The 25,384-nt window shown below is 50.4% G+C and overlaps 1 protein-coding gene across 1 annotated transcript; it reads left to right on the forward strand.

Moving 5' to 3' along the window:
- The first annotated feature begins 1,280 nt into the window (after positions 1-1,280).
- Positions 1,281-9,630, forward strand: LOC142586395 (uncharacterized). Its single transcript, XM_075697643.1, has 5 exons — positions 1,281-1,300; positions 7,887-8,056; positions 8,420-8,607; positions 8,797-8,973; positions 9,368-9,630. The coding sequence occupies exons 1-5, from the start codon at positions 1,281-1,283 to the stop codon at positions 9,614-9,616; spliced, it is 804 nt and encodes a 267-aa protein (XP_075553758.1). The 3' UTR covers positions 9,617-9,630.
- The last annotated feature ends 15,754 nt before the right edge of the window (positions 9,631-25,384 follow it).

Genomic DNA, 25,384 nt, shown 5'->3' on the forward strand with positions numbered 1-25,384 from the left:
GTCCAAAGAAATGCAAACGCAAGTGCTCTATTTTTGAAGCCGTAGCCACATAGTAGTCGGATGTGCATCCAATCCATGCCGTTGAGCGCACGCAAAATGGCAGCCTTTGTTTACCTGTGAACAGCTGACAGCCCCTAGCGTGTCTGTCTGAACAGCTGACAGACCCTTGCGAGCCCGTAACTGCGGCACCGCCCCCGTCAGATACTGATTAAGGTGAGTAACTATTGCTCGTGTAGTGCTTGCATTGTCGTGTGGTTTTCGCTGCATGTCTGACGTGTGATAATTTCTTCTTTAGGAAGGGCCAAGAAGAATTATCCGTAGCCCCCGAGGTCAAACATTGCAACATAGTGGATCGAGAACTGTCAAGGCATTTTCCATAGGGTACCGCCATGACATAACGATAGTCAAAGTTATCGCTGCATCGGTAATACTTCCTGCACTGATACGCTCCGAGAAAGAAGCTGCTACAACATTAAATGTGAGTAGTGACTTCACCTTTTTTTACATTAGTGGTATAAAAAGGCAGAAATGAGTCGTAGTGAGCACTTTATGCAGGCGCTTAGCTTAGACAGAATGTTTGCCTCTAAATTTCTTACTGTGCTGCGGGCCGGCTGAAATTCACAAGTTGACAAAGAGAAAATGGCAGCAAAAGGGCCGCGGGTGTCGAAAGAGCAGGCGGCTATTCTCGTGCAGTTCATCGAGCAGCACCCATACCTGGCGAGAGCTTCTACAGAGTTCTCGCCACGTATGACTGCTGCTCGAAAAAACGAACTGTGGGAGGAGGTGGCGGCGGTGCTTAACGCACAGGGGCCAGCCGTAAAGACCACCAGCCGTTGGCGCAACCATTGGGCCAAGATGGCCCATGAAGCGAAAAAAGAAGCAGCCAGGGTCCCGAGCGAGAAGAGGTGAGCTTCTAATGATGCTGACAGTAACGTCGTTTCACGTTGTCGTTGTTGCCGTGTTTGCAGGGCTACTGGAGGTGGCAAAGTGGGTGGCGTCGACGGCCGCGTCCTCGACGTCCTTATGAGGACAGGAGGGGTCCTTGTTCCCCCCCCCTGAGTACTTCGCCGATAGCGAGGTGCGTACATTGGATTTAAAAAAGTGTTGTTTGTGTGACCTGCTGTGACCTCACAAATTTTCAGCATTACATTGTAACACAATATTGCAAAATTTTTAAGCCCTTTTTCTGTGCAAGTGACAATATAGGTTATGTACTCTGAGCAGCAACTTGTGTACATGATGCGCATTGCACACACTGCTCGCAATGTCTGAACACTACTATGATTGCAGGACGACATAAGTTCTGTTACGTTTCGCCTACGACGCGCGGTTTAGCCGGCGCGGCTGCAACGGACGCCGGGGCTTCGTTCAAAGCGGCAGACATTTTGGCCCGTTCGGCGCCGCCGCTACGCCTCCCCGCCAAGCGCGTCCAGGCATGTTCTAATGCCACGTGTCTTCATGTGCGTGTGTGTGTGTATGTGCATGTTGGTGCCCACGCTTGTCGAAGCGCGGCAGCCGGGGAGAGGAGCTCCCCCAACTGTGAAGCGAGGGGGTCTGACCGGCGCCGACACGACGTATGCGCCACCTTCTCTTCCCATTGTGTCCGAACGGCGCCGGCACGACGGCTGCGCCACCTTATCCCATTGTGCCCGAGCGGCACAGTCACGTGCTCGTCTATAGAGGGGTTCCTTCTTGCCCTCACTGCGAGAGTATAAAAGCAGCTGCCCCCGGACGCCAAGGGAGGCTCCGATTTCTTCTGTTGAGTAACGTGCTCTCCCGTCTCTCTACTTCGGTCGACCTGACCGCCAACCCTTTGCGATGTTAGAATAAACAAGTTGTTTTGTTGTTACCAGTCGACTCATGCTTTGCCGGGACCTTCGGATGCTTCCAGTTGTGCCCCAGGCCGCCAGGCCAACGCTACCCTTGGAGCTTGCGACCCAGGTGCAACAACGGGCGTCAGCGCCGAGTTCCCAACAACTCGTGCCAGCGGTGCGATTACAACAACTGTCTGCCAGCGGTGAGATCGCGACAACGGAGGCCAGCAGCGAAGATATGCGGTTGACTGTATGCTGAGCAGCTCAACGACGATCCGGGAGCAGTGCAACGAGCCCTGTGTGATGACTGGTTGCCTGCAGCGGAACGACTGCGCGGAATTCTTGGCTGCGAGGTTTGGTGAGTGCGGGACTTTCTTCTTCTGAGCTTTGCCAGGCTTTTGTTAGTGTCAGAAACAGAGCTGGTAATTGTGGTTGTCGTTCCTGCCGGGTTAGTTTGCGGCAAGACAATAATAGGCAGTAGAGAAAGCAGCATTCAGAGCAGCCATGGATTTGAAGTCGTTGCGCAAACCGAAATTGCTGGAGCTTGCAAGAGAGTTGGGTCAGGATGTCTCAGACAAACTCAGAAAACCAGAACTGCTGAGGGCTATTCTTGAGTTAGAAGCTGAGGATGACGAGCTGTCGGAATGCCTTGAGACCATTGAGGAGAGGGAGACTGCAAAAAGACAGGAGCGCGAACTTAAAGAACAAGAAGAGAAAGAAAAAGAAGAGCGTCAACACGCTTTGGACATGAAGCGTCTCGAGGTAGAGATGGAACGCGCTCGTAATGGAAGTCAGGCACACGGTGCAGGAGAACGCGTATTGTTCAAAATGACTGACCTGATGCGGCCGTTTAAGCTTGGAGAGGACATTGGTTTGTTCCTGGTTAACTTTGAGCGAACGTGCGAGAAGCAGGGGTTCTCTCGGGAAACGTGGCCACAGCGCTTGCTCACTTTGTTACCCGGCGAGGCGGCCGACGTAGACGCTCGCTTGAATAGAGAAGAGGCAGAGGATTTCGACAAAGTGAAATCGAGTCTGCTAAAGAAGTACAGGCTGTCAGCGGAGGCGTTCCGTCGGAAGTTTCGGGAAAATGAGAAAGGCAGAAGTGAGTCATATACGGAGTTTGCGTACAGGCTTATGTCAAACATGCAGGAGTGGCTCAAAGAAGAGGAAGCGTTTGGTGACCACGAGAAAGTTCTGCAGTGTTTCGGGCAAGAACAGTTTTATAGTCGGTTACCTGAGAACGTGCGGTACTGGGTCTTGGATAGGCCAGACGTTAGTACAGTGGCTAAAGCCGCCGAGCTAGCCGAGGAGTTTGTGACGCGTCGGGCTCGCGGAGCTAAGGACGGTCAAAAGGGTGAATTTGGCTCGAAGTTTGAGAGGCCGAAGTTCACACCCATGAGAGCAAAGGGGAACACGCGTAGTGCGGATGAAAGGAGACGGCGGAGACGGCGGCAAAACGAACGAAAGGAGACGGCGGCAACCGAAGCCGAACGCAGAAAGCGGTTCGAGACGAGGCAAGCGCGCGTTTGTTATACGTGCCAGAAGCCGGGTCACTTTTCGGCGCAGTGTCCAGAAACAAAAACAAAAGTTGTGTTTTTGTCAATATGCAGCACTGACGAGAACATGAAGCTTCTCGAGCCTTACATGCGAGACCTCCTCGTGAACGGGAAAGAGTGCCGAGTGCTTCGGGATTCCGCAGCTACAATGGATGTAGTTCACCCCTCCTACGTAGAACCCGATATGTTCACGGGCGAGTGTGCATGGATCAAGCAAGCCGTGGAAGCTCATAGCGTGTGTCTGCCCGTAGCAAAAGTGCTTATTGAAGGACCTTTCGGAGCACTTGAAACGGAGGCCGCAGTGTCATCTATGCTGCCCCCTCAGTACCCGTACCTATTTTCGAACAGGTCCGATCACCTCCTGCGCGAGAAGGGGCTTTTGTTTGGTGAGGCTAGCGTTCAGGCCTTAACCAGATCGAAGGTTCGGGAGCTCGCTGCAAAGGCGGTAGTTGCGGGGCCGACGTTATCGAACAATGAGAAAGGGTCAGAGGCGCAGCAAGCTGATATTCAGAGCACGCCCGAACTGAATAAAATTGAGTCTGTAACGTTAAAGGCACCAGATACTGGAGAGGAAATTCCCGATGCGGGAAAGTTAGAAGAGCTATCTGCAGATTTGCTCATCGCGCCTACGTCAGACGGACTGGATAGGTTGCTAAAAGTCAGCCGGTCGGCTTTGATAGCCGAGCAAAAGAAGGATGGCAGCCTAGAAAACATACGCTGCAATGTCAAGGAAGGTATCGCCAGGAAAAATGCGCGTTTTGTGGAAAGAGGTGGAGTCCTGTACCGGAAGTATCTAGACCGCAGAGGAGTGGAGTTCGATCAGCTGATCGTGCCTCAATGCTATCGTCAGGATCTGTTGCGCTTGTCGCACGGGGGTTCATGGTCCGGACACCTAGGAGTTAAGAAAACTAAGGACCGTCTCTTGCAAAAGTACTATTGGCCAGGGTGTTTTCGGGACGCAGACCATTTCGTGAGGACATGTGACACCTGTCAGCGGGTGGGCAAACCAGGGGACAAATCGAGGGCGCCGTTGAAGTTGGTACCTATCACTACGGAGCCTTTTAGACGGCTCGTTATTGATACAGTGGGACCTCTGCCGGTAACAGCCACGGGGTACAGACACATTTTGACTGTGATCTGCCCAGCGACAAAGTTCCCTGAAGCAGTGCCGCTTAAAGAACTCAGCTCAGTTGAGATAGTCAATGCACTACTGTCCATATTTGCGCGAGTTGGTTTTCCTGCGGAAATCCAATCAGATCAGGGCACAGTGTTTACTAGCGCTTTGACGACAACTTTTCTCGAAAGGTGTGGGGTAAAGCTGTTACACAGCTCAGTGTACCACCCACAGTCGAATTCCGTTGAGAAGCTCCACTCCGTCATGAAGCGCGTGTTGAGAGCATTGTGTTTTGAACATCAAACTGACTGGGAGCTGTGTCTGCCTGGGGTGATGTTTGCATTAAGGACCGCGCCGCATGCGGCTACGGGGTTTTCGCCAGCTGGGCTGGTGTACGGTCGCTCGCTGCGATCTCCGCTTCGCATGCTTCGAGAATCATGGGAAGGCAGGGGCGACGACCCAGTCGTGGTGGAGTACGTGCTTAAGCTCCTCGAACGCTTAAGAAGGGCACAGGAGTTGTCAGGTGAAGCAATGGCAAAGGCCCAGCAGAGGGCCAAGGTTTATTATGATCGGACCGCCAGGGCCCGTCGTTTTGAGGTGGGCGATGAGGTCATGATATTGCGCACATCGCTAAACAACAAACTAGACGTGCAGTGGGAGGGCCCAGCACGGATTGTTCAAAAACTGTCAGACGTCAACTACGTGGTGAGTCTGCCAGGAAAGCGGAAAGCACAGCAAGTTTACCACTGTAATCTGCTCAAACCTTATAGACAAAGGGAAGCAGTAGTGTGCATGATGGTAAACGTTCCCGAAGAGCTTCCGGTCGAGCTTCCGGGACTAAGCTCAGTGACGAACAGGAAAGACACCGATCAGGTCATTAGTGACTTAGTCAGTGGAGCATCGCTGTCGCCTGAGCAGAAAACCGAACTACACCAGCTCTTACAAGAGTTTCAAGGTCTGTTCTCTGAGAGGCCTGGTAGGACTTCTGTACTTACTCATGATATAGAACTTACCTCCCCAGTGCCAGTACGATCCAAGGCGTATCGGGTGTCACCCCGCCAGAGCGATATTATGGAGGCTGAGGTAAAGAAAATGCTACAGCTCGGTGTTATTGAGGCAGGTGAGAGTGATTATACCTCCCCTTTGATTTTAGTTGAGGTACCGGGCAAGGAACCTCGTCCTTGCGTCGACTACCGCAGGCTTAATTCCATCACTAAGGATCAAATTTATCCGATCCCTAACATCGAGGAGCGCCTTGAGAAAGTTAGTAGCGCTCAGTTTATTTCCACCCTAGATCTTGTCAGCGGTTATTGGCAGGTTCCACTTACAGAAGAGGCTAGTAGGTATGCGGCGTTCATTTCACCAATGGGAACATTCCGTCCTAAAGTGTTGAGTTTTGGTTTGAAGAACGCGCCATACTGCTTTTCAAGCCTCATGGATAAAGTGTCGCGGGGACAGCAAGAATTCGCTTTACCGTATCTAGACGACGTAGCGATATTCTCCGCATCCTGGTCTGAGCATATGGCACACTTGCGGGCAGTGCTAACCCGCCTGCGCGAAGCGGGCTTGACAGTCAAGGCTCCTAAGTGCCAGTTAGCACAGGCCGAGGTTGTCTACCTCGGTCACGTGATTGGTCGGGGTCGTCGCCGCCCCTCTGAAATAAAGGTGGCCGCTGTGCGAGACTTCCCGCAACCGCGCACGAAGACCGATATTCGGTCGTTCTTAGGTGTCGCCGGCTACTATTAGAGGTACATCCCCAGGTACTCTGATATCGCGGCTCCCCTGACGGATGCTCTAAGAAAAACAGAGCCCCAAACAGTCGTATGGGACGAGACAAAGGAAAGAGCTTTTAGCGCCCTAAAGAGTGCCCTAACAAGCCAGCCGGTGCTACGATCGCCAGACTATACAAAAGGGTTCGTTGTTCAGTGCGATGCTAGTGAGCGAGGCATGGGCGTTGTACTGTGCCAACGGGAAAATGGAGAAGTAGAACACCCCGTCCTGTATGCTAGTCGTAAGCTGACCAGTCGTGAGCAGGCGTATAGCGCCACCGAGAAAGAGTGTGCGTGTCTCGTGTGGGCCGTTCAGAAATCGTCATGCTATCTAGCCGGCTCGAGGTTTATCATTGAGACGGATCACTGCCCTCTCCAATGGCTGCAGACCATCTCTCCCAAAAATGGCCGCCTCCTGCGCTGGAGCCTCGCTTTGCAACAATATTCCTTTGAGGTGCGTTACAAAAAGGGGAGTCTCAACGGTAACGCCGATGGCTTAAGTCGAAGCCCCTAACGTAGGAATCAGCCTCAAAATTGTTTGTTACTGATGTTTTTCTTCCTGAGGCAGGATTTTTAACATATTGCTTTTGTTTAGTGTTTCAAAGTGATGACATGCTTTCTAGTGCAATTTTCCAATTTGTGGACGCGTTCTGAGTGCTGCTAGACTACTGTAAAAAACTAGGCAGTGGTATAGAAGGGGAAAGAGCCTGGCAGGGCTTAGTGAGGGTTGTGCCGTGCTTGCTGACTGAGCGGTTGAGTTTCAGCGTAGTTCTAACGCTTGCCGGGAACGAGAACAAAAATGTGAACTCTCCCGAAGTCACTTTGCAGTGTCCTGTGCGAACCTGAACGAGAGAACGAGGCCTTCTCTGTGCGCTGCGCTCAAGAAACGTCGAGGGACGCCCGACTTCGGTTATGAGCATCATCGAGCGACATCCCTCCGGACAGCGGATGCAGTCCCCTGACCATCGGGATCTCCTTCCCCCGGCGGGGCGGTCTGTTACGTTTCGCCTACGACGCGCGGTTTAGCCGGCGCGGCTGCAACGGACGCCGGGGCTTCGTTCAAAGCGGCAGACATTTTGGCCCGTTCGGCGCCGCCGCTACGCCTCCCCGCCAAGGGCGTCCAGGCGTGTTCTAATGCCACGTGTCTTCATGTGCGTGTGTGTGTGTATGTGCATGTTGGTGCCCACGCTTGTCGAAGCGCGGCAGCCGGGGAGAGGAGCTCCCCCAACTGTGAAGCGAGGGGGTCTGACCGGCGCCGACACGACGTATGCGCCACCTTCTCTTCCCATTGTGTCCGAACGGCGCCGGCACGACGGCTGCGCCACCTTATCCCATTGTGCCCGAGCGGCACAGTCACGTGCTCGTCTATAGAGGGGTTCCTTCTTGCCCTCAACTGCGAGAGTATAAAAGCAGCTGCCCCCGGACGCCAAGGGAGGCTCCGATTTCTTCTGTTGAGTAACGTGCTCTCCCGTCTCTCTACTTCGGTCGACCTGACCGCCAACTCTTTGCGATGTTAGAATAAACAAGTTGTTTTGTTGTTACCAGTCGACTCATGCTTTGCCGGGACCTTCGGATGCTTCCAGTTGTGCCCCAGGCCGCCAGGCCAACGCTACCCTTGGAGCTTGCGACCCAGGTGCAACAACGGGCGTCAGCGCCGAGTTCCCAACAACTCGTGCCAGCGGTGCGATTACAACAGTTCAGAGGAAGCTGCAGGGCCCAGCGGTTCCCGCAGACATCCACCAGCGACAACTGCCTTCGTGGTGTCGGGCCCTGCAGCTGTTGCTGGGCCAAGTGGCCTTACACGTAAGGCAGTGACCTAGCTTTTGTAGTAGCATTGTTGTTTGCAGTTGCTGCATGATCTTGCTATGAAGTAAAGTACGTCACTGTGCTGTTATTACCTCTGTGTCCAGCATCCAGCTCTTATTCATGGAGGAGAAATGCAAGACTACAAATGACATGATGTTGTAATAGAGATTCCTTGTGCATGTTATAGGTTACTGCTACCAGCAACTTTCTGTGGCATCTTTTGCTCTAACTACCTGTTTTGTGTATCATTATTGTAGCTATGCAGCTATAATGACATTTCAAAGTGACTGGTTAGGACAATCAATCTGTGTAGGTCGGATAACTGTGAATGAGCAGTCTTTGCTTTTGCCTTGCATGAAGAGCCACCGGCTACCCCCCAGGTGCTGCGGCCTACCACCCAGGTGCCGCAGCCTACCACCCAGGTGCCGCAGCCAACCCCGCAGGTGCCGCAGCCTACCCCGCAGGTGCCGCAGCCAACCCCCCAGGTGCCTCGGCCTACCCCCCAGGTGCCTGGGCCTACCCCCCAGGTGCCTCGGCCTACCACCCAGGTGCCTCGGCCAACCCCGCAGGTGCCGCAGCCAAGCCCGCAGGTGCCGCAGCCTACCCCCCAGGTGCCTGGGCCTACCCCCCAGGTGCCTCGGCCAACCCCGCAGGTGCCTCGGCCAACCCCGCAGGTGCCGCAGCCAAGCCCGCAGGTGCCGCAGCCTACCCCCCAGGTGCCTCGGCCTACCCCCCAGGTGCAGCAGCCTACCCCTCGAGAGCCACGGGCACCCCGTAGACAGCCCAGGCAGCAGGAACTCGATGGTGCTGTGGTGACGGCTACTGCCGCATACGTTCGCCAGAGCCAGTTGGAGGAAGCGAGAGTTCAAGAGGACACCCGCTTCCGCCAACAACTGCTGGAGCAAAACCGGCAGGTGTGTGTAAGGCCACAGATGTATATTTTTCTGCGTATGAAATTGATGAGCATATGACCTCTCTAAAATCATATTAATCAGTGAACAAGCATAACGTATACGTGTAGTCCTGTGGTGACATCTTGTACACATTTGCGTGATATAACATGTGTAAATATCTACGCAATTATGTGGCAAAAAGAAAAAAGTGGCGTTGAGTTCAAGGAAGCAGGTATAGCAATGGAACACATCTTAATAGAATGCGACGGCACAAGTTTGATGGGCCAGAAAGATATTTCCAGTGTTTGAACATACAATGACAAGACAATAGCCTGCAAATGCGGATGAATGCAACACACGAAGGCCTTGTTACTGAGCTTCTGTAATTAAACTAATTACACGTCTTTGCTAACAGCACCACGAGGCCCACATGCAGAGCCTGCGGCAGCACCACGAGGCGCACATGGAGAGCCTGCGGCACCTCGGGGAGGAGGTGGCGGGAATGCGGGAAGTGCAGTCGCAGCGCCTCGAAGTGCAGCGGCAGCGCCTCGAAGTGGCGCGTCGGTCGCACGAGACCAACGAGCGCCTGCTTCAGCTGCTGCTGGCTGCACTGGGGCATGGTGGCAGCCAAGCCCCTCCCCCCTCTCAGGACCCACATAATTAAAGGATGCAAAGGTAGCATAGGCAAGGAATTTGTAAGTTATCTTAAAATTTGCTGATTTATTAATGATATGAAGGGAAAATATTGCTAGTTTGCAAATAAATAATTGCTGAAGTCACCCTTTCATGCAACCATAAGTAGCATAGCCATTGCAGCATGAATTTTTTCTTCAAGGTTTACTTCAGCCATAAGAGCGTGCACACCATCAGGCTCACCTGCAAAAGTGCCTGTAGGCCTGGTGTGCGCGGGCATTCCGACTGTGGCACTGCAATTTTGAGGTGCCTAGTTATTGTCATGTCAATTTAAGCACGACGCCACACTGCAATTGTTCTACAATTTAGTCCTTGTCATCGAATGGTGAAAGTTTCAGGCCTTACTACAATGTCGAAAGCAACCTGCCAATATACACAGCAAAAAAGAAAAAAAAAGTTATGAAAATTCCTTGCCTATGCTCCTTCTTTTCATTTGTAATGTTTATTTTTTGTTTGTTGCATATTTGTTTGTGTCACTACCTACTGAGCTGGAATGTCTCTTTTCTTGCACATCTGTCTCACTATCAAACATTTTGTTGTCATTCAGTAATCTTTCAGGTTGTGATACATTGTATTTTAGCCCTTGTGGTGTAATTTGTGTGTAATATTTACGCAGTTTGTCTTACTGAATATCAAAGTATGGTGCTATGGCTCTTTCAGTTTCAGAGCGCCACAACAGCATGTTCCTTTCACATGTAGTGATGTACCTATACATTTCGCTGTGATAAATATTCGGTTGGCGTGTGATTTAAGCACCTGCTCATTTCTGTTTCTGGTGCAGTTTAAGCCAGTTGTTATTACTGTGTACTTGTGCAGTGTACAACAGTTTTCTTAAACGATGCATGTCATTACCTGTGATATATTATGATGCAAGAACGATGTGATCCAATATTTATTCCAACGTGTCTGTGATATGTTGCATAATGTCTCTACTACTGAGTACTCACACTTCTTCAATGTAGAGACTGTTGCATGTGATGTGTACATAAACAAGTGTATGTTGAAAGCTGAAATACAGAAAGGTGCAGTTTTCCTCTAGTGCGTTTATTTCCACATCGCAACCACATTTCTAGTGCTAGCTTGCACTGTACAAATATTACTGTATAACATTGCTGAGTTCTGCTATATACAAGTGAGGTCACTTTGTTGAAATCTATCAACTGCTCGCGGGAGCCACAGTGTTTGACATGTCGGATGACCAGTTGGACGGCATTTTCGTCACTCGAAAGAAACTTTGCCGTTGTTGCGAGACAAAATGGTGGAGGACCTAGAAGCTGCGCGTGCAACAGCACGTTCCATGGAGCGGAAGGTGTGACGTGCACTGTACATCTTGGCTTCTGTGAGCTTCTCTGTGCTAGTAGAAAGCGAGGAGACAGGCGCTTATGTCCATCAATGCGTAAGGGGATACGAGTAAGAATCAGGCTACATGCATCTAGATGACGACAGCAGCAACAAGCAAATTGTGGCAGACACTTTGAATATGCACTTATTTTTAGCTTGCTTTCAGTCTCATATGTCACCACTAATGATACTGTTTTACTTAATATAAATGCAGGCTTTACATAACCCTTCACTACACAACTTTTATGTACCCACCGTGGTTGCTCAGTGGCTATGGTGTTAGGCTGCTGAGCACGAGGGATCGAATCCCGGCCACGGCGGCCGCATTTCGATGGGGGCGAAATGCGAAAACACCCATGTACTTAGATTTAGGTGCACGTCAAAGAACGCCAGGTGGTTGAAATTTCCGGAGCCCTCCACTACGACGTGCCTCATAATCAGAAAGTGGTATTGGCATGTAAAACCCCATAATTTAATTTTTTAACAAGTTTTACATTTCTCAACAAATCATGAATGCTTTGCATTACGCAGACATCAACTACAACTTAGCACGGGAAATGTATCTTCAATTTCACAACATGAAATGCACAATGCAATTACTTAAAACTGTGTGCATGCACCTAGCGATGCCGACGCTGCTGTTGACGTCGTAGCTGCCGCCGCACACTCCTCAGATAACGCATGTGCTGCGCACGGGTTGTACCAAACATGCCAATGCATTGTCACGAACAGCCAGCCCTCTCAAGTAGTGCATTCTGGAGCCCGTGTTTCGGGGCAGACTGTGTGGCATGGGGTCGCCGTTATTGTCAAGCTCGCTACTACTGCCGCTGCTGCTGTCGTCATCGCTGTCATCGCCTGATTCGTCGCCTTCAGAAAGGCGAAGGTTGTGCAACACAGCACATGCCGCGACAATGTTGGCTGCACGTTCCGGCTCGTAGAGGAGGGTGCGATATCGCTGAAGACAGCGGAAACGGCTCTTTAAGAGCCCAATGCACCTCTCCACTACGGAACGCATGGCGGCATGTGCTGTGTTGTACTGCCCCTCGGCTGTGTGCACTGGAGGATGGCCAGGAACCGGGGTCAGGAGCCACGGCTCCAAGGGGTAGCCACTGTCACCTGCACAAAGGTGGAAATAGTACATTGAGTACTCTGCTGACGAGAGGCAAGTTGTCAACTGAGGAAAGCTACAGCATCATTCAACAAAGGTAGACTTCAGGGTTGCAAGTCCCAAGTAAAAGCATGAGTTGAGCATGTCCATAACCGACACAAACTCTTAACCAATTTACAAGTGCACTACTCGGTGCCTGCCACAAACAAGAAATCAACACTTGTTGGTGCTATCAATGACAGTAGTAGCAGTAATGTGTGTTCATTTCTTGCTTCTGGCAGTCACTGGGTGCAGTAAGCACTAATACGTGTTGCTTTCGTCAGCTCCTCGCAGACACATAATGTGCTTGTAACTTAACACTTCGAACATTGCCAATGGTGGCAGTCAATGTCTCAATTTTCTTTTTTTACTCCGGACTTACTTATGTTCTTGTGGTTTGGTTAAAAGTTTGGGTTGGAGCGGACACGGCGTTCTGCGCTGCTGAAGCGTGACTGCGCCAAAAAAAAAAAAAAAGGTTTTTTTTCTCACCGAGGAGGTATTCTCCGGCATTCACGATGCGCCCCGCTTGGAACCGCCGGCGCAACCATGTCGTCCGCCAGACGAAAGCGTCGTGGTCCGACCCCGGTCGCAGAGGGTCCAAGGCCAAGATTTTCATGTCCGCGTCGCAGATCTGAGGTAAAACGTAAACCAGAGAAAGTGCCCGTTGGCGAGAGCAACGTAACTTTCAAAAAGGATCGCAGAAAACGCGAGTTTTACTTACGAACATGCAGTTGAGGGCGTAGTATCCCTTGCGGCACATGAACACAGCCTTGCGCTCACCCTTGGGTGCGATTATGGCTATGAGGCTGCCGTCTACGCATCCGATGACGCCGGGGATAACGCCGCGGCGAAGGAAACCCTCCTTCACGGCTGCCTTTTCCTCGGCTGTCTTTGGAAAATGGACCCACTTGTTGCGGGCCCCTGCGTTCACGACAGCCTCTGCCACACGTCGCACGCACTCGCTCACCGTCGACTGCGACACACGGATCGTCTCCTCGCTCCCGACGGACGCTTGCGAGCTCCCGGTAGCAAAGAAGCGCAGCGCACACAACACTTTCCGCTCCACCGACAGTCCCGTCGCTCGCTCAGCTTCTAGTTCCCCCGCCAGTTCCTCGCACAACAACCGCACCGTTCCCTTCGAGAGGCGAAAACGCCGTCGAAAATGGTCATCCGGCATGTCAAACGCGTCGTCTGGCTCTCCCTGTTCACGTCGGCGACGGCGAAGAGCCACGGCCATAGCGATCAGAGGGGCGGCCATTTTTTTTATGCCTTCGGAAACGACCCTGCCTCTGGCCGTGCCAAAAATCCGTACCTTTTGCTCCGCATAATCAGTGCGTCAACGTCACGATGACGATTACACTTTTTGCGGGTTCCTGACGTCGCGTGATTGACAGACAAAATGGGCGCGGCCCGGTCATTTTCGACCAATGGCTGCGCAGTGATGGCAGCAAAAGGCATAGAAAAAGAAATAGAATTCCTACAAAATCGCGCCCCAGGTTCCAGAATTTTGTCGTTGTCTTTAGCATGTTATCTTGAAGTTTCCTTACGGGCTTTAAATTGACCTCGGCCGAAAGCGGCGCGGCATCCTGTTCATCGATGACAGCCAAGCACGCTTGCTACTATCGCTGCCGCGAAATTGTGCAGTTCTTAGTAGGCGCAAGTCAGCCTTGTTTGTTTTAGGAGCCTCAACTTAACGTCAACTGGTTGCTGATTTGTAGCAAGAGACACAATTAAAGCCTACTGCATGTTATGCACCTTATAAACTCTCATTCCCGACAGCACCGAAAGGCGTTCCTTTATAAAGCAGTCAATCTAGCCAAGTAATCCATCGATTTGAGCATCCCATTTGGCCAACGCGGCCCTAGCTGCACAGTTGTGATTTCCTCTGAGGTCTATGCATGCAAGCAGACACTATTTTATTTCTGTGTGCGAGAAGCGGTTAGGATTGCGAGTAAATGTGCAAGACCTTTATGCACCTGAATTTGCTGACGCAAACGCATGCTAAACAAGGATATCGGCCGACGCTTCATTGCCCGCCCTATCTTCGCTCGCCCCAGTATGGTGGTCATGAAGGCAGTGTCTCTGCCCTGGACAGCGGCGTGTTACATCGAGGCACCCATCAAACTCTATGGAAGCACCCTACGCCACGCGGCATACGACCAGGCCCCGCACACTCTCAAGTTCTAGCGATCGCCACAGAGGGCGAAAAATCAACCGCGGCGATTATAATACAAGCGAGATATAAGAAGGAAGAAACATGTGCTTGCTGCGGTAAAGCTAGGGAAACGACGGAGCATGTTTTATTAGAATGTGAAGACGTCTACCCAGCGGTCGATTTATTAGACACCCTTGAAGCCCTTGGGTTTAGCAGGAGCAGTGGTAAAGCAAACATGTCCGCAATAGACATTGTCCGCAATAGACTATTGTGGAAGAGGCGATTGGAGGATTGGTGGAAGAAAAGTAGGGAAACGACAAAAGAAGGAGACGTACAAAAGCACAGTTCGCAATAGGGGATCAGAAAATTTGGGCGTGGTAGTTCATAGTGTTTTTTCTTTTTTTCTTCTTTTATTGTTTAACCTAGGTAGGATATTAGGCCGTATAGTAGCAAGAGCTTTGTGGCGCCACTCACCACCCCGTTCCACAGGGGACGCTCATAACATCCATCCATCCATCCATCCATCCATCCATCCATCCATCCATCCATCCATCCGCGTTCCAGCATAAGCGCGTAAGTGGAGCTACTGTAATTTGGTCTCGTACTTTAATTTGTATTTTTTCTTCTAGGGGCGCTCAACGAGACTAAATATTTGATCTATAAATGTACACATAATTACCGTCAAACATTGTTAACGTGTAACTTTTTTGCAACATAAACAGAGAATTGTTTTTTTATTAGACACGTTTTTAAAGCATGTGCTTTATTACATGAATAAAGGTTTTCAGACCTCACTGACGTGCGATGAGCAGCAGCCCACTGGTATCGGCTGCAGTCCGTGCCGTTTATCCATTCAAATTGTACGGCGGTTATACTTGCGAATGGGGTGGTCGTTTCCTTCGTGCAACACCATGCAGGTTCGTTTTATTTAGCCGACAATAATATCTCAGCCAGTTTATACGTCCGACATTCGATAGCCGCTACCACGCCATCGTGTTTAAAGACGGTGAATGTTATCAGCTGCGGCGTTTCACTGGCGTAATGGCTATATGCACGGCTTCCGTCGTCAGTGATTTGCCGCGTCTAGCCGCGTAATAACGGGTTGTTTGAAAAAAAATGTGCTAGCTAGCGCGAAAACTCGTCGCTGGAACCGAGCACAGTCTGCCTGGAAACTACCCAAGGAAGCGGATTAACCTTGCAGTCTCTGGGTGTGTGCACCGGTGAGTCAAAAAACAGTGCTTCGCATTTTCAACTTTCAATTTCTTCGTGTGCGAGGCGAGTAAAACAGATTCCTGTAGTCGTTTTTTTTTTCAAAGTGGAAAATCTTAATAAAGTGATTGCTCTTCAAAGGCAATTCAAACAAGGCTCTTGTTATTTTTCCATGTTGCTAAAATTCCTAACACGGAGTACAGTATAAGAAATAAATAGTTTTGGCTGTGTCTGCATGAATGATACACTGCGATAAATTCACAGCACATTAGTGCAAGCGTACTTCCGGTGATACAGTTCATCCATAATAAAATTACTATGTTTATTACCTAGTAGCTGGCAAAAAATTTAATCGAGGCTTCACTAAGCACAGCCCGCACAAGGGCACCATTGAAAGAAATGCTCACTCAAGACAGTGTGTGTGTGTGTGTGTGTGTGTGTGTGTGTGTGTGTGTGTGTGTGTGTGTGTGTGTGTGTGTGTGTGTGTGTGTGTGTGTGTGTGTGTGTGTGTGTGTGTGTGTGTGTGTGTGTGTGTGTGTGTGTGTGTGTGTGTGTGTGTGTGTGTGTGTGTGTGTGTGCGCGCGTGCGTGCGTGCGTGCGTGCGTGCGTGCGTGCGTGCGTGCGTGCGTGCGTGTGCTTTTCTGTCATGGAGTGTTTTATGCACTGTTCTTAGTCATACATGAATCGCAAACTCACCAACGCTTCCACCATAGTAATTGAGGCTCTTTCTTCTTTTGCCTCCAGCCTCCAAGATGCTGCTCATATTTGATCAACCCTTTGGACTCTATTGTCTCTGGACATACAAATCAACAGTGAAGTATCACCACAGAGCCAGAATCCTTGCAAGGTATGTTTCTGAACACTTCAAGTAGAACTGTGATTTGTTCATTTATTGGAAAACTTTTGTTTCACCATTATCTGCTTGCATGTATATCATGGCTTCACGATTTCTCTTTTCAGGAAGAAGGACAAAAGAGAGATTATTGGTTTGCAAGCTGCCCATGCCAAAGCTCAACGGTCACCATAACGACAACAGGTACGCTTGAATACGTGCCTCACCGTGAGATGTTCGCAAGTTTACCAGATAGAGGGCTGTGAGCGCTATCAGGAAAGCAGCAGTCTACAGTTTTGTATCGCACCTAGCAGGAATGTTAAAAATTTGACATACAAGCTTACTTGATTTTAAGGGCGTTTTATGACAAGCGGAGAAGTAACAAGTTGAGTCCCAGCTTGTTTCTTTTCTCGTCATGTAGCAAGCTCCTACTTGGTAATGTTGGTAAGCTCCTACTCTGTCATCTGCTATTTGCAAATCAGATTGACGGGCATTACCACCAAGTGTCACATGCTCCCTCATAGCGTTAATGTGTTACGTGAAACTGCAAGGAACTTTAAAGCCTTCAAAACCACTCAGTGCGATATTGAGGAAATGATGCTTCATGTTCACTGAAACTCTCCCGGTAACTCTTCACTTTATTATTTTATTTTTTATTTAAGGTACGCTCAGGGCCATATGTCATTAAAGAAGGGAGTGGGTACAAAGCAATAGAGTAAAACAAACGAACAAGAGCAGTGAGCTTTGGTAATACAATGATTATCCTGATCATGCAATTTTAGCTAATGTTTTGCAAGAAAAGTTTGTTATCAGTGATGCTACGATACTTGAGGGAAGGTGTTTCCATGCCTGAGATGTACGGGGGATGAAAGATTGAAAGACTTCGTGTAGCAAGAATCAATCCCTACGTTACTGCGACGATCGATGCAGTTTGAAATGTACTTGAGTCGTCGTGAAGTGTGGTATGACGAAAAATTTTATGAAATAGCGAAACATGGCGAATAGCTGGGGAAATAAGTGCTGGTTAGTTTCATTTTAGAAAGAATGAAACGAGCAGAGCTATTTTGTACTAGTTCAAGCGACGTAGTAAGACTAACGCGACTGGGATCCCATATTGCAGATGCATATTCAAGCTTTGACCATATCAGCGTCTTGTAAAGGTGTTTTAAAGTAGACAGTGCTTTGTAAAAGTTGCACTGTAAGTACCCGAGCAGGTGAATAGCATTGTTATGACATACTCTATATTGGTCCAATTTAAATTATTTGTAATGTGTACACCAACATATTTATAGGACATGATGAAACCTAAGGGAACATTGTTAAGATGGTGAGTGATAGGATTAGAATTAGATCTGTATATTGCATTTTTCATTTGTTATCTACAAAAGGCTCATGTACAGTTTGCATAAAATCAGTAACTAGGCTAGCCCTGCACCCTAAGAGACGGCTAGAATAGGTAACTTCACCCAACTGGCCTACTTCACACTTCTCAAACATGACAAACCAATAAAATCAAGTTTTCTTTCTCTTCAACAGCAGATGACATACCTGAGGACAGTGTGTTCTCTCGAAGTTTGGCTTAACATTCAGCCAATCAACTGTGGACGAGCAAGGGAAGCCTCAACGTGGGAACTTATCTTCATCACCGCCCTCGCAAATATGTTTTATTGTTGAAACGTTGGCTACAGGCCGAGGCTTACCTTGCTCACCTCTGTTACTCAACTGACGCGTTCATCTCCTTGTAACCTTTTTGCATGGTTTGAACACGCAAACCGAGATGTTTTTTCAACATGAAACCGTAAATTGCATTTTACAAGGATCCGTGAGCATTAATTGGGCACACTAATATGTTTATTTAGTGTCCTTGTTTATACACAATATGTGCAGAGGTCCTTGTAAGCACTGTCGTCTCCATAACGTTCCTCGCTTTCCTACGAGTACTCCACTTGTGTCAAAGCCTTTACTGCGGCACCAGAACACTAAGTGTCAAGCAGAAATATCAAGAACACACAATATGTGATCTAAGATTTAGCATAACGTTTTCTTTTTCTCTCTACTCTTCATGCCTGTCGCCAATGTGTTATGAAAACAATGCGACATCGCAGTTCGAGCTTACCTTGCTGACAGTACATCTTTGCTGAGCACTTATGTCTCTTTTTTTAATCTAGCTGAGATCGTGGAAGCCAGACAACATATAGTATGGAACACATCAAACAGCACCGTATGCAACACAAGTAAGAGTGTAGGCGAGCACAATACCGTTGTCCGTTGTCACAATATCGGCACGCCAAACGCTATGAGAAAAATTCGCTCGATTTCAGCTTTCAATTCCGTTAAATAGATTACTATCTGTGTTTCTGTATGTTGCAAGCTCAGTGACTGACAGCATTAGTTCCACCTGACCCGTACGAAAATTGTAGGCATGTATTGCGTCATTCACGATTGACAATAAACAATGTAAGTTTACTTGTCTGACGTGTTTTTTTTCTTTTTTTTTGCTAGTTGAGGCCTCTCGGTCACCTGGCCATATAATAAAAGTATCGGTAGTCATTTTAGAGTATCGTACACACGAACACCGCTCCGAAAGCGGCAGCAGAACGTCCAAAACCAGCGAGCGAGGAGCAAGCACAACGAGCCCCACCAGCCGCCACCGTAGCGGCCATATTGCTGACTACGTCATGATAATGATATTAGTTTTGTTTTTTTGCCAGCGCCACCTCTCGGTCGCATACTTTAGTTCACAACGCCACCGCTACTGTTATTTTCGTTGCATTGTGGAAGGTACAGTTTCTCTTCTCCAAGTTTGCATAGGTGTTCTGTGATACGACGATTCGGGCCACACAGTACGTGCATCCGACGAGCAAGCGGCGCGCAAGCTCTACCCTGCTCCAGCGCCCAAGCTTGTACGCTCAGAGGACTGCATATCAACGTCGAGAAACGCAATATTGCCACGTGGTAGTGACGGTAAAGGAAGCAGCCAAACTGGGAAAGACGAAACTAGCGTTTTATTGGGCGAACTTGTGCCCTCAAAAACAGGCTACCCTCAAAGAACGGCCATGGCGGCGAATACAGTCGGTGATCGTCGAAAATCTGATCAGCGGGTCAAGCGCGTCGGCATTTATATAGCAGTCGTCGAATGTTACAGACTAATCGTTGGGACCCGCGTGCCTTCCACAAAGTTCTACACCATTCGCGTGAGGCGATGAAATCAGATAACACAAGGTTCGGCGACAACAGACAGCGTATAGAAGCATCGATAACTTTCAAGAAACTTCGGACACACGTAGGCGCGTCCCACGCTGTGCGATTACATTTGTTAGGCGGCGAAACGTGGTTGCCCGATAAAGATAAGTACACGTGTCAATATAAACAACTCTGCACAACACTGTTTCGCCTTACGCGAACACTGCCAATAAAATGATGCCCCTGCGAGTGACACAGAACACTTCACGAAGGCGCGTTGTCCACTCACGGCTCCGCTGACAGCCCGCGATGGGGCCGGCAGGCCCAGCTATTGGCGGCGAGCTCGACCACTGGAAAAGCTAGTGCCACCGTCGGCCTGACGTGGCATGAGGGATCACGTGGACACAGCGGCCGCGTCGGCTGCTTCGGAAGCGCCGAAGCGAGCTGAAAACGAAAGTTCAAAGTCCCACCTGCGCCACGGTTCTGATGAAGTGGTGAGGCTTTACCGCCTTGGGTGTCTGCTTGACATTTGAAAGTACTATAATAGGTAGTGGCTGCCTTTGGACGCGTGCAGCATGGTAGGCTACTGCTCGGTGCCGCAGTGCCGGACGCACGCAACGGAGCCCGGTGTCAGCCTTATTCACATGCAGCCACAGGGCAAGGAGCTCCGTGAGGCTCAATTGGCTGGCGAAACTTAGAACTGGCAGACAGCCATCGGCTACAACTCGGGTATGCAGCAAGCACAGACGCGAGGAACATTTCTGCTATGGCGCCGGTACTGCGCGATGTTCGGAGAGTAGCAGAAAACGCCCACTGAGACGCTCGCCTGCGCCCGCTGCCTGGCTAATGTCATGACGGTTTGGTCTATGAACTTGTTGATGCTAGATACTGGCAAGTTCACTGGAACGGAAAGGGAGCGGTAAGACGCACATTAAAAAAAAGGCACGGCATATGGTCATGTTTGTGTTAAGAATTAATGCACTGGATTACGAAAATCAAGCAGAGGGAAATCGCGCGCTGAGAAGGCCCATAAACATACAGGGCGACGCAACTTCAGAAATAATATTGAAATGTCCAAGAATTTAGAAGACAAAAAAAGATTGAATCGTCGCGACGGCACATCAGTCGCCGTAGCTAGGCGAAATCTCTATAATAGAATTATTTTTGAACAGTTCTGATAGCGTCCACGCAACAATGGTTGCTAGTGTACTGTCAGATGCTCATATGCCGCCGCCTAAAGCTCACGGCATGGTGCGAAAACGCGCTCACAGCGAAAGCAAAACATTGTGCGCGGACATGCATGCAGACCCGCAGTCGGTCGCTGCGAACCCGTGCGATCGCTGTATTCAGGCTCCATTCTGTTATGCCCCATTTGATTATACAGACAGCCCACTATAAGATCATATTTCACATAGTTTACTCTCAGCGTTTGCCTACCTTTCACGCAAGAAGCCGGTTCGGGAGACTCCATCGCGGCGACCGCGCGCAGTGGCGTTCACGTACTGTACGTATTCGGTAAAGAGATAGCGTCTGTAAACGATTCTGTGCTTTCAGTTTGCCTAAGATTATTATATCGGCAGTCAAAAACTTCCCTCGCATTGTGAGTACCTGTATAAATGTCCACGAGCGCTGCCGCATGATGTTTTTATTGAGCGCCGTAAGCGAAACCTATGAGGAGCGCTCCGCGTGATCCCTCATACTACGCAAGTGAGGCGCTTCCGACAGATGGCGACTCCGTAACTCCTCGCCGCCGGCGGACGGCGCGAACGACGGCGCTTGCGATTTAGCCCGAGCTCGTCGAAGGGCGCTTATTTTTCCCAAAACGATTACCACTCTACACTTAGGTCGAGCGTAATGAAATACAATTGGTTTACTCGACGCAGTCGTTGCGAAGGGCAAACGTGCAAGCGAAGCGAGCAGCCTCGCTCAGACGGTCGGTGTGTGCTGTCTGCCCGCGAAATGCCCTCGCATCGCGGCTCCCGATCTCGCCAGTAGCTTAGTACTAGTGTACTAGGCTGTGGTTTGCAGAACAGGCACACGATGGAGATAATTTTACGGAACTGGTAACTATTTCGTGCCAGGAACAAACTGCAGCCGGCAAAAAAAAAAAGACCGCGAGAAACCGGCCCGCCGGCGCCGCCTCTGCGTAGGGAACGTCAGAGATTGTCACATGCTAGACGCACTGTCATTGGCTGCTGCCAAACGACGGTGTTGTTGACGAACGCGTCGGACGATGAAAACCTGCCCGGTTTGTCGCACGCCGGACGTCCGAACCGGCGCTTCGGCACGGCAAAACAGCGGGTCTAAACAGCGGTCTAGCGGGTCTAAAGTGAGAGCCAATGTACGTCACCTCGGCGCAGAGCCGTGTTCTAGGGTTCATTTTGCAGTTGCCTGTCCTTGTTGGATGTTTTGGGATGGTGACATCATTACACAAGTGGTTACTGCGGGCCAAGACATCACCCCCTGGCCACCAGCCGTTCTCTTCCTGCCCAGCGGTTATCAGCGCTGGACAGTCGGGACTTTCCGGCCATGGAGGCGCTGTTAAGAACGGCCCAGCTGAGGTGCAAGTGTTGCCAGCCTGTTGCGACGACGGCGACGTCAACTTTCAAGGAACGCCACCGTTACGCTCTAGCCTCGTCGCCGTTGCGACTGAATGAGTTCGACGAAGCAGGCTTTGTGCCGCAACACGACACCGCCAACCGGGTCGGCCGCGAGCGGGGGAGTTGCCGCGGGACCGTCGTCGGGGACCCCTTCCCACGCGCCGACCATGACGCAGGACAATGGCTAGCCGGGCGCGCTGCGAGGGTCAGCTCCGAGTTCTACCCGACCGGACCGTGAACCTGTGTGTGTGTGTGTGCGTGCGTGCGTGCGTGTTTGTGTGTGTGTGTGTGTGTGTGTGTGTGTGTGTGTGTGTGTGTGTGTGTGTGTGTGTGTGTGTGTGTGTGTGTGTGTGTGTGTGTGTGTGTGTGTGTGTGTGTGTGTGTGTGTGTGTGTGTGTGTGTGTGTGTGTGTGTGTGTGTGTGTGTGTGTGTGTGTGTGTGTGTGTGTGTGTGTGTGTGTGTGTGTGTGTGTGTGTGTGTGTGTGTGTGTGTGTGTGTGTGTGTGTGTGTGTGTGTGTGTGTGTGTGTGTGTGTGTGTGTGTGTGTGTGTGTGTGTGTGTGTGTGTGTGTGTGTGTGTGTGTGTGTGTGTGTGTGTGTGTGTGTGTGTGTGTGTGTGTGTGTGTGTGTGTGTGTGTGTGTGTGTGGAAGCCGTCCCAGAGAGAGGCGGCGTGTTTACAATGACTGGACGAACGTTTCCGTCCCCTTGGAATGAAGGGAGAACCGAGTGTTTATAAACCGCTGTTGTGCGGCTGCTCAGTACACTTTCTTAAGCAGTCATGTTAGACTGAGACACTCTCTCAAGCAGTCGTGTTAGACTGACGTACTTTCTCTCGAAGTCAAGCTAGACTGATGAACTGCATGTAAATTCTGTAAATAAACCCTTATTCTTCATTCTCGATGAGAAGCAGTCCTTCCCTTCATCAACGTCCGCAGCGTGGATAAGTTGGACGAGGGCATGGGCCAGCTACCTTCTAATTCATGCCGGACTCCAATCTTGACAACGGATTACGAGCGATGGGTTTGAGCCCCCAATCCTGACAACTGGCTGACAGCGGTGGGATGCACTTTCCGACGTGGTGCTGTGTCTGCGGTGAGTGCTTGGTTCTTGCTTTTACTCTCTAGGCTTCATTTTGTGGTTGTTCTGTTTAGAACAGTAGGGAAGCTAGATTGTTGAGTGTTAGCTAGGTTGTGTTTTCCTAGTTAGATTTAGCGAGCAGAACCAAGGCACTAAAGCAGCAATCATGGAGTTAAGGAGACTGCTGAAAGACGAATTGTTGATTGTTGGTGAGGAACTGGGCCTAGATGTACGCAAGGAAATGCTAAAATCGGAATAACTGAAGCTAATTTCCGAACAGGCCAGTGAGGAAGAAATTGAAATGGGGTTGGAACTTCTGAAAGAAAGAGAAGAACGGGACAGAGAGAGAGAGGAACGTGAGTAAAGAAAGATGCAACTTGAACTTGAAAGCTAACGTTTGGAGTTCTCAAGGAAGTGAACGGGCTCTGGGACGATCAAGTGATGCAGAATCATACCGCATGGACAGGCTATTAAAGCCATTTGAGGTCGGGACCGACATAGGCTTGTTCCTAAGCAATATTGAAAGGACTTGCGAGAAGATGAACTTCGGTCCGAGTACATGGCCACAGCGGTTGCTGTCTACGTTGCCGTGTGAGGCGGCGGAAGTAATCGCCAGACTGAGTGCACAGGATGCATATGATTATGCAAAAGTTAAGGCTAGTCTCCTGAAGAAATACCGCCTTTCAGCCGAAGCTTTTCGGCAAAGGTTGTGGTCTCCTCGCTACACTCACAGCGCGCACGCTCCGATTCCGCGCGCGCCGGACGACCACCGCGGGTTCGAGCACTCCGAGCCGCCATGCGTGCAGGGCACCGCGCCTGCTCCGGTCCGCTCCGTGTGCCGACGCGCAGCTGCGCGCGTACGCGCCCCGCCGGCCCCAGCTTAGGGGAAGGCGAGACCGCGCGCGCAGCAAGGGAGACCCTAGGCAAATCTCTCTAGAAGCCACAAAGAACATTTATTAAGGTTGGACTCAATACAGACACACGTTTTAACATCACGTCCGAATCTGAAGCTAATTAATACACAAAACATGGCCAAATGGTCGCCGGTGGCCGCTAACGGCGCACCGCGACAGAGAGAGAACAAAGAACAAAGAACCCCAGCAGTAAGAGGCTGCCTGTCCTTCGGTCAGCGCCTGCCATCGCGCGCCCCACAGCAGAGAAAAGGGAAATAGAAAGAAACGACAGACGAACAGACGGGGGCACAATCGGCAGACGCTGCCTCAGGACATCGAGACGACGGAAGAGTGCGCGCGCCCGCCGAGGCCGGGACCCCGCCGAGCCGAAGTAACCATCGGCCGGCGGAGGACAAAGGGGGTCGCCGCGGGCAAAGAGGAACACGTACGCACCTTCCGACGCCCCGATGTAGTCTCCCCGGGCCCCGTCTTGCGCGCGCTTACCCGGAGTGCACGCAAGCAGGGCCCGAATCCCGCCAAATATCAGCCAATGGGGAACGCCTGTTGACCTTCCCGTGGGCGGGATGACACCAAAGCGACAGTGTTTTATGACCCGCTGCCACCCCGTCCAGGCAAGGAGGAGAGGGACACGGAGTCCCCGGCAACACAACGCAATGGCTTCACACAACCACCGAGAGAGCCCGAAAAACGCCGCGAGAGCCAGAAACCCCACAAGGTTTGGGAGCACAGGGAAGAAAGATAACGAGGGATATCCGAAGTTTGCATATAGCTTAAAGGCCAACCTAGTAGAGTGGCTGAAAAGCGCGGAAGCGTACGACAGCAGAGACATGATCATTGAATGCATGTGTCTAGAGTAGTTTTACAAAAGCATCCCCCGAGCTGTGAAACTGTGGGTGCAAGACAGAGGGAATGTAAACACTGTGGAAAGGGCGGCTGAATTAGCCGAAGAGTACGCAACCCGTAGAAAGTTGAACGCCGAGGACGGAAACTGGGCCGGTCGAAATGGACCGCGGAAACCATTTCCGTTCAAAAAGGGTTCGCAGACTAGACGATCGGAGCCTGTAGACGTGGTGGAAAAGCCCGCAGAAAAGAGCGAGGAGAAACCTAACGGCGAAAGAGTACCAAAAGAGCAGAAAAGAAAATTCGAATCTTTCAGACCAATCCGCTGTTATCAATCCCACAAACTGGGACATATAGCTACAAACTGCGGCAAGACTAGCGCAGTTTTCTCCTACGTGGAGGAAAAAGACGAGAATATGGAACTTCTAAGTCCATATCTTCA

The sequence above is a fragment of the Dermacentor variabilis genome, chromosome 6, assembly GCF_050947875.1.
Source record: "Dermacentor variabilis isolate Ectoservices chromosome 6, ASM5094787v1, whole genome shotgun sequence".
Classification (NCBI taxonomy): Eukaryota; Metazoa; Arthropoda; class Arachnida; order Ixodida; family Ixodidae; genus Dermacentor; species Dermacentor variabilis.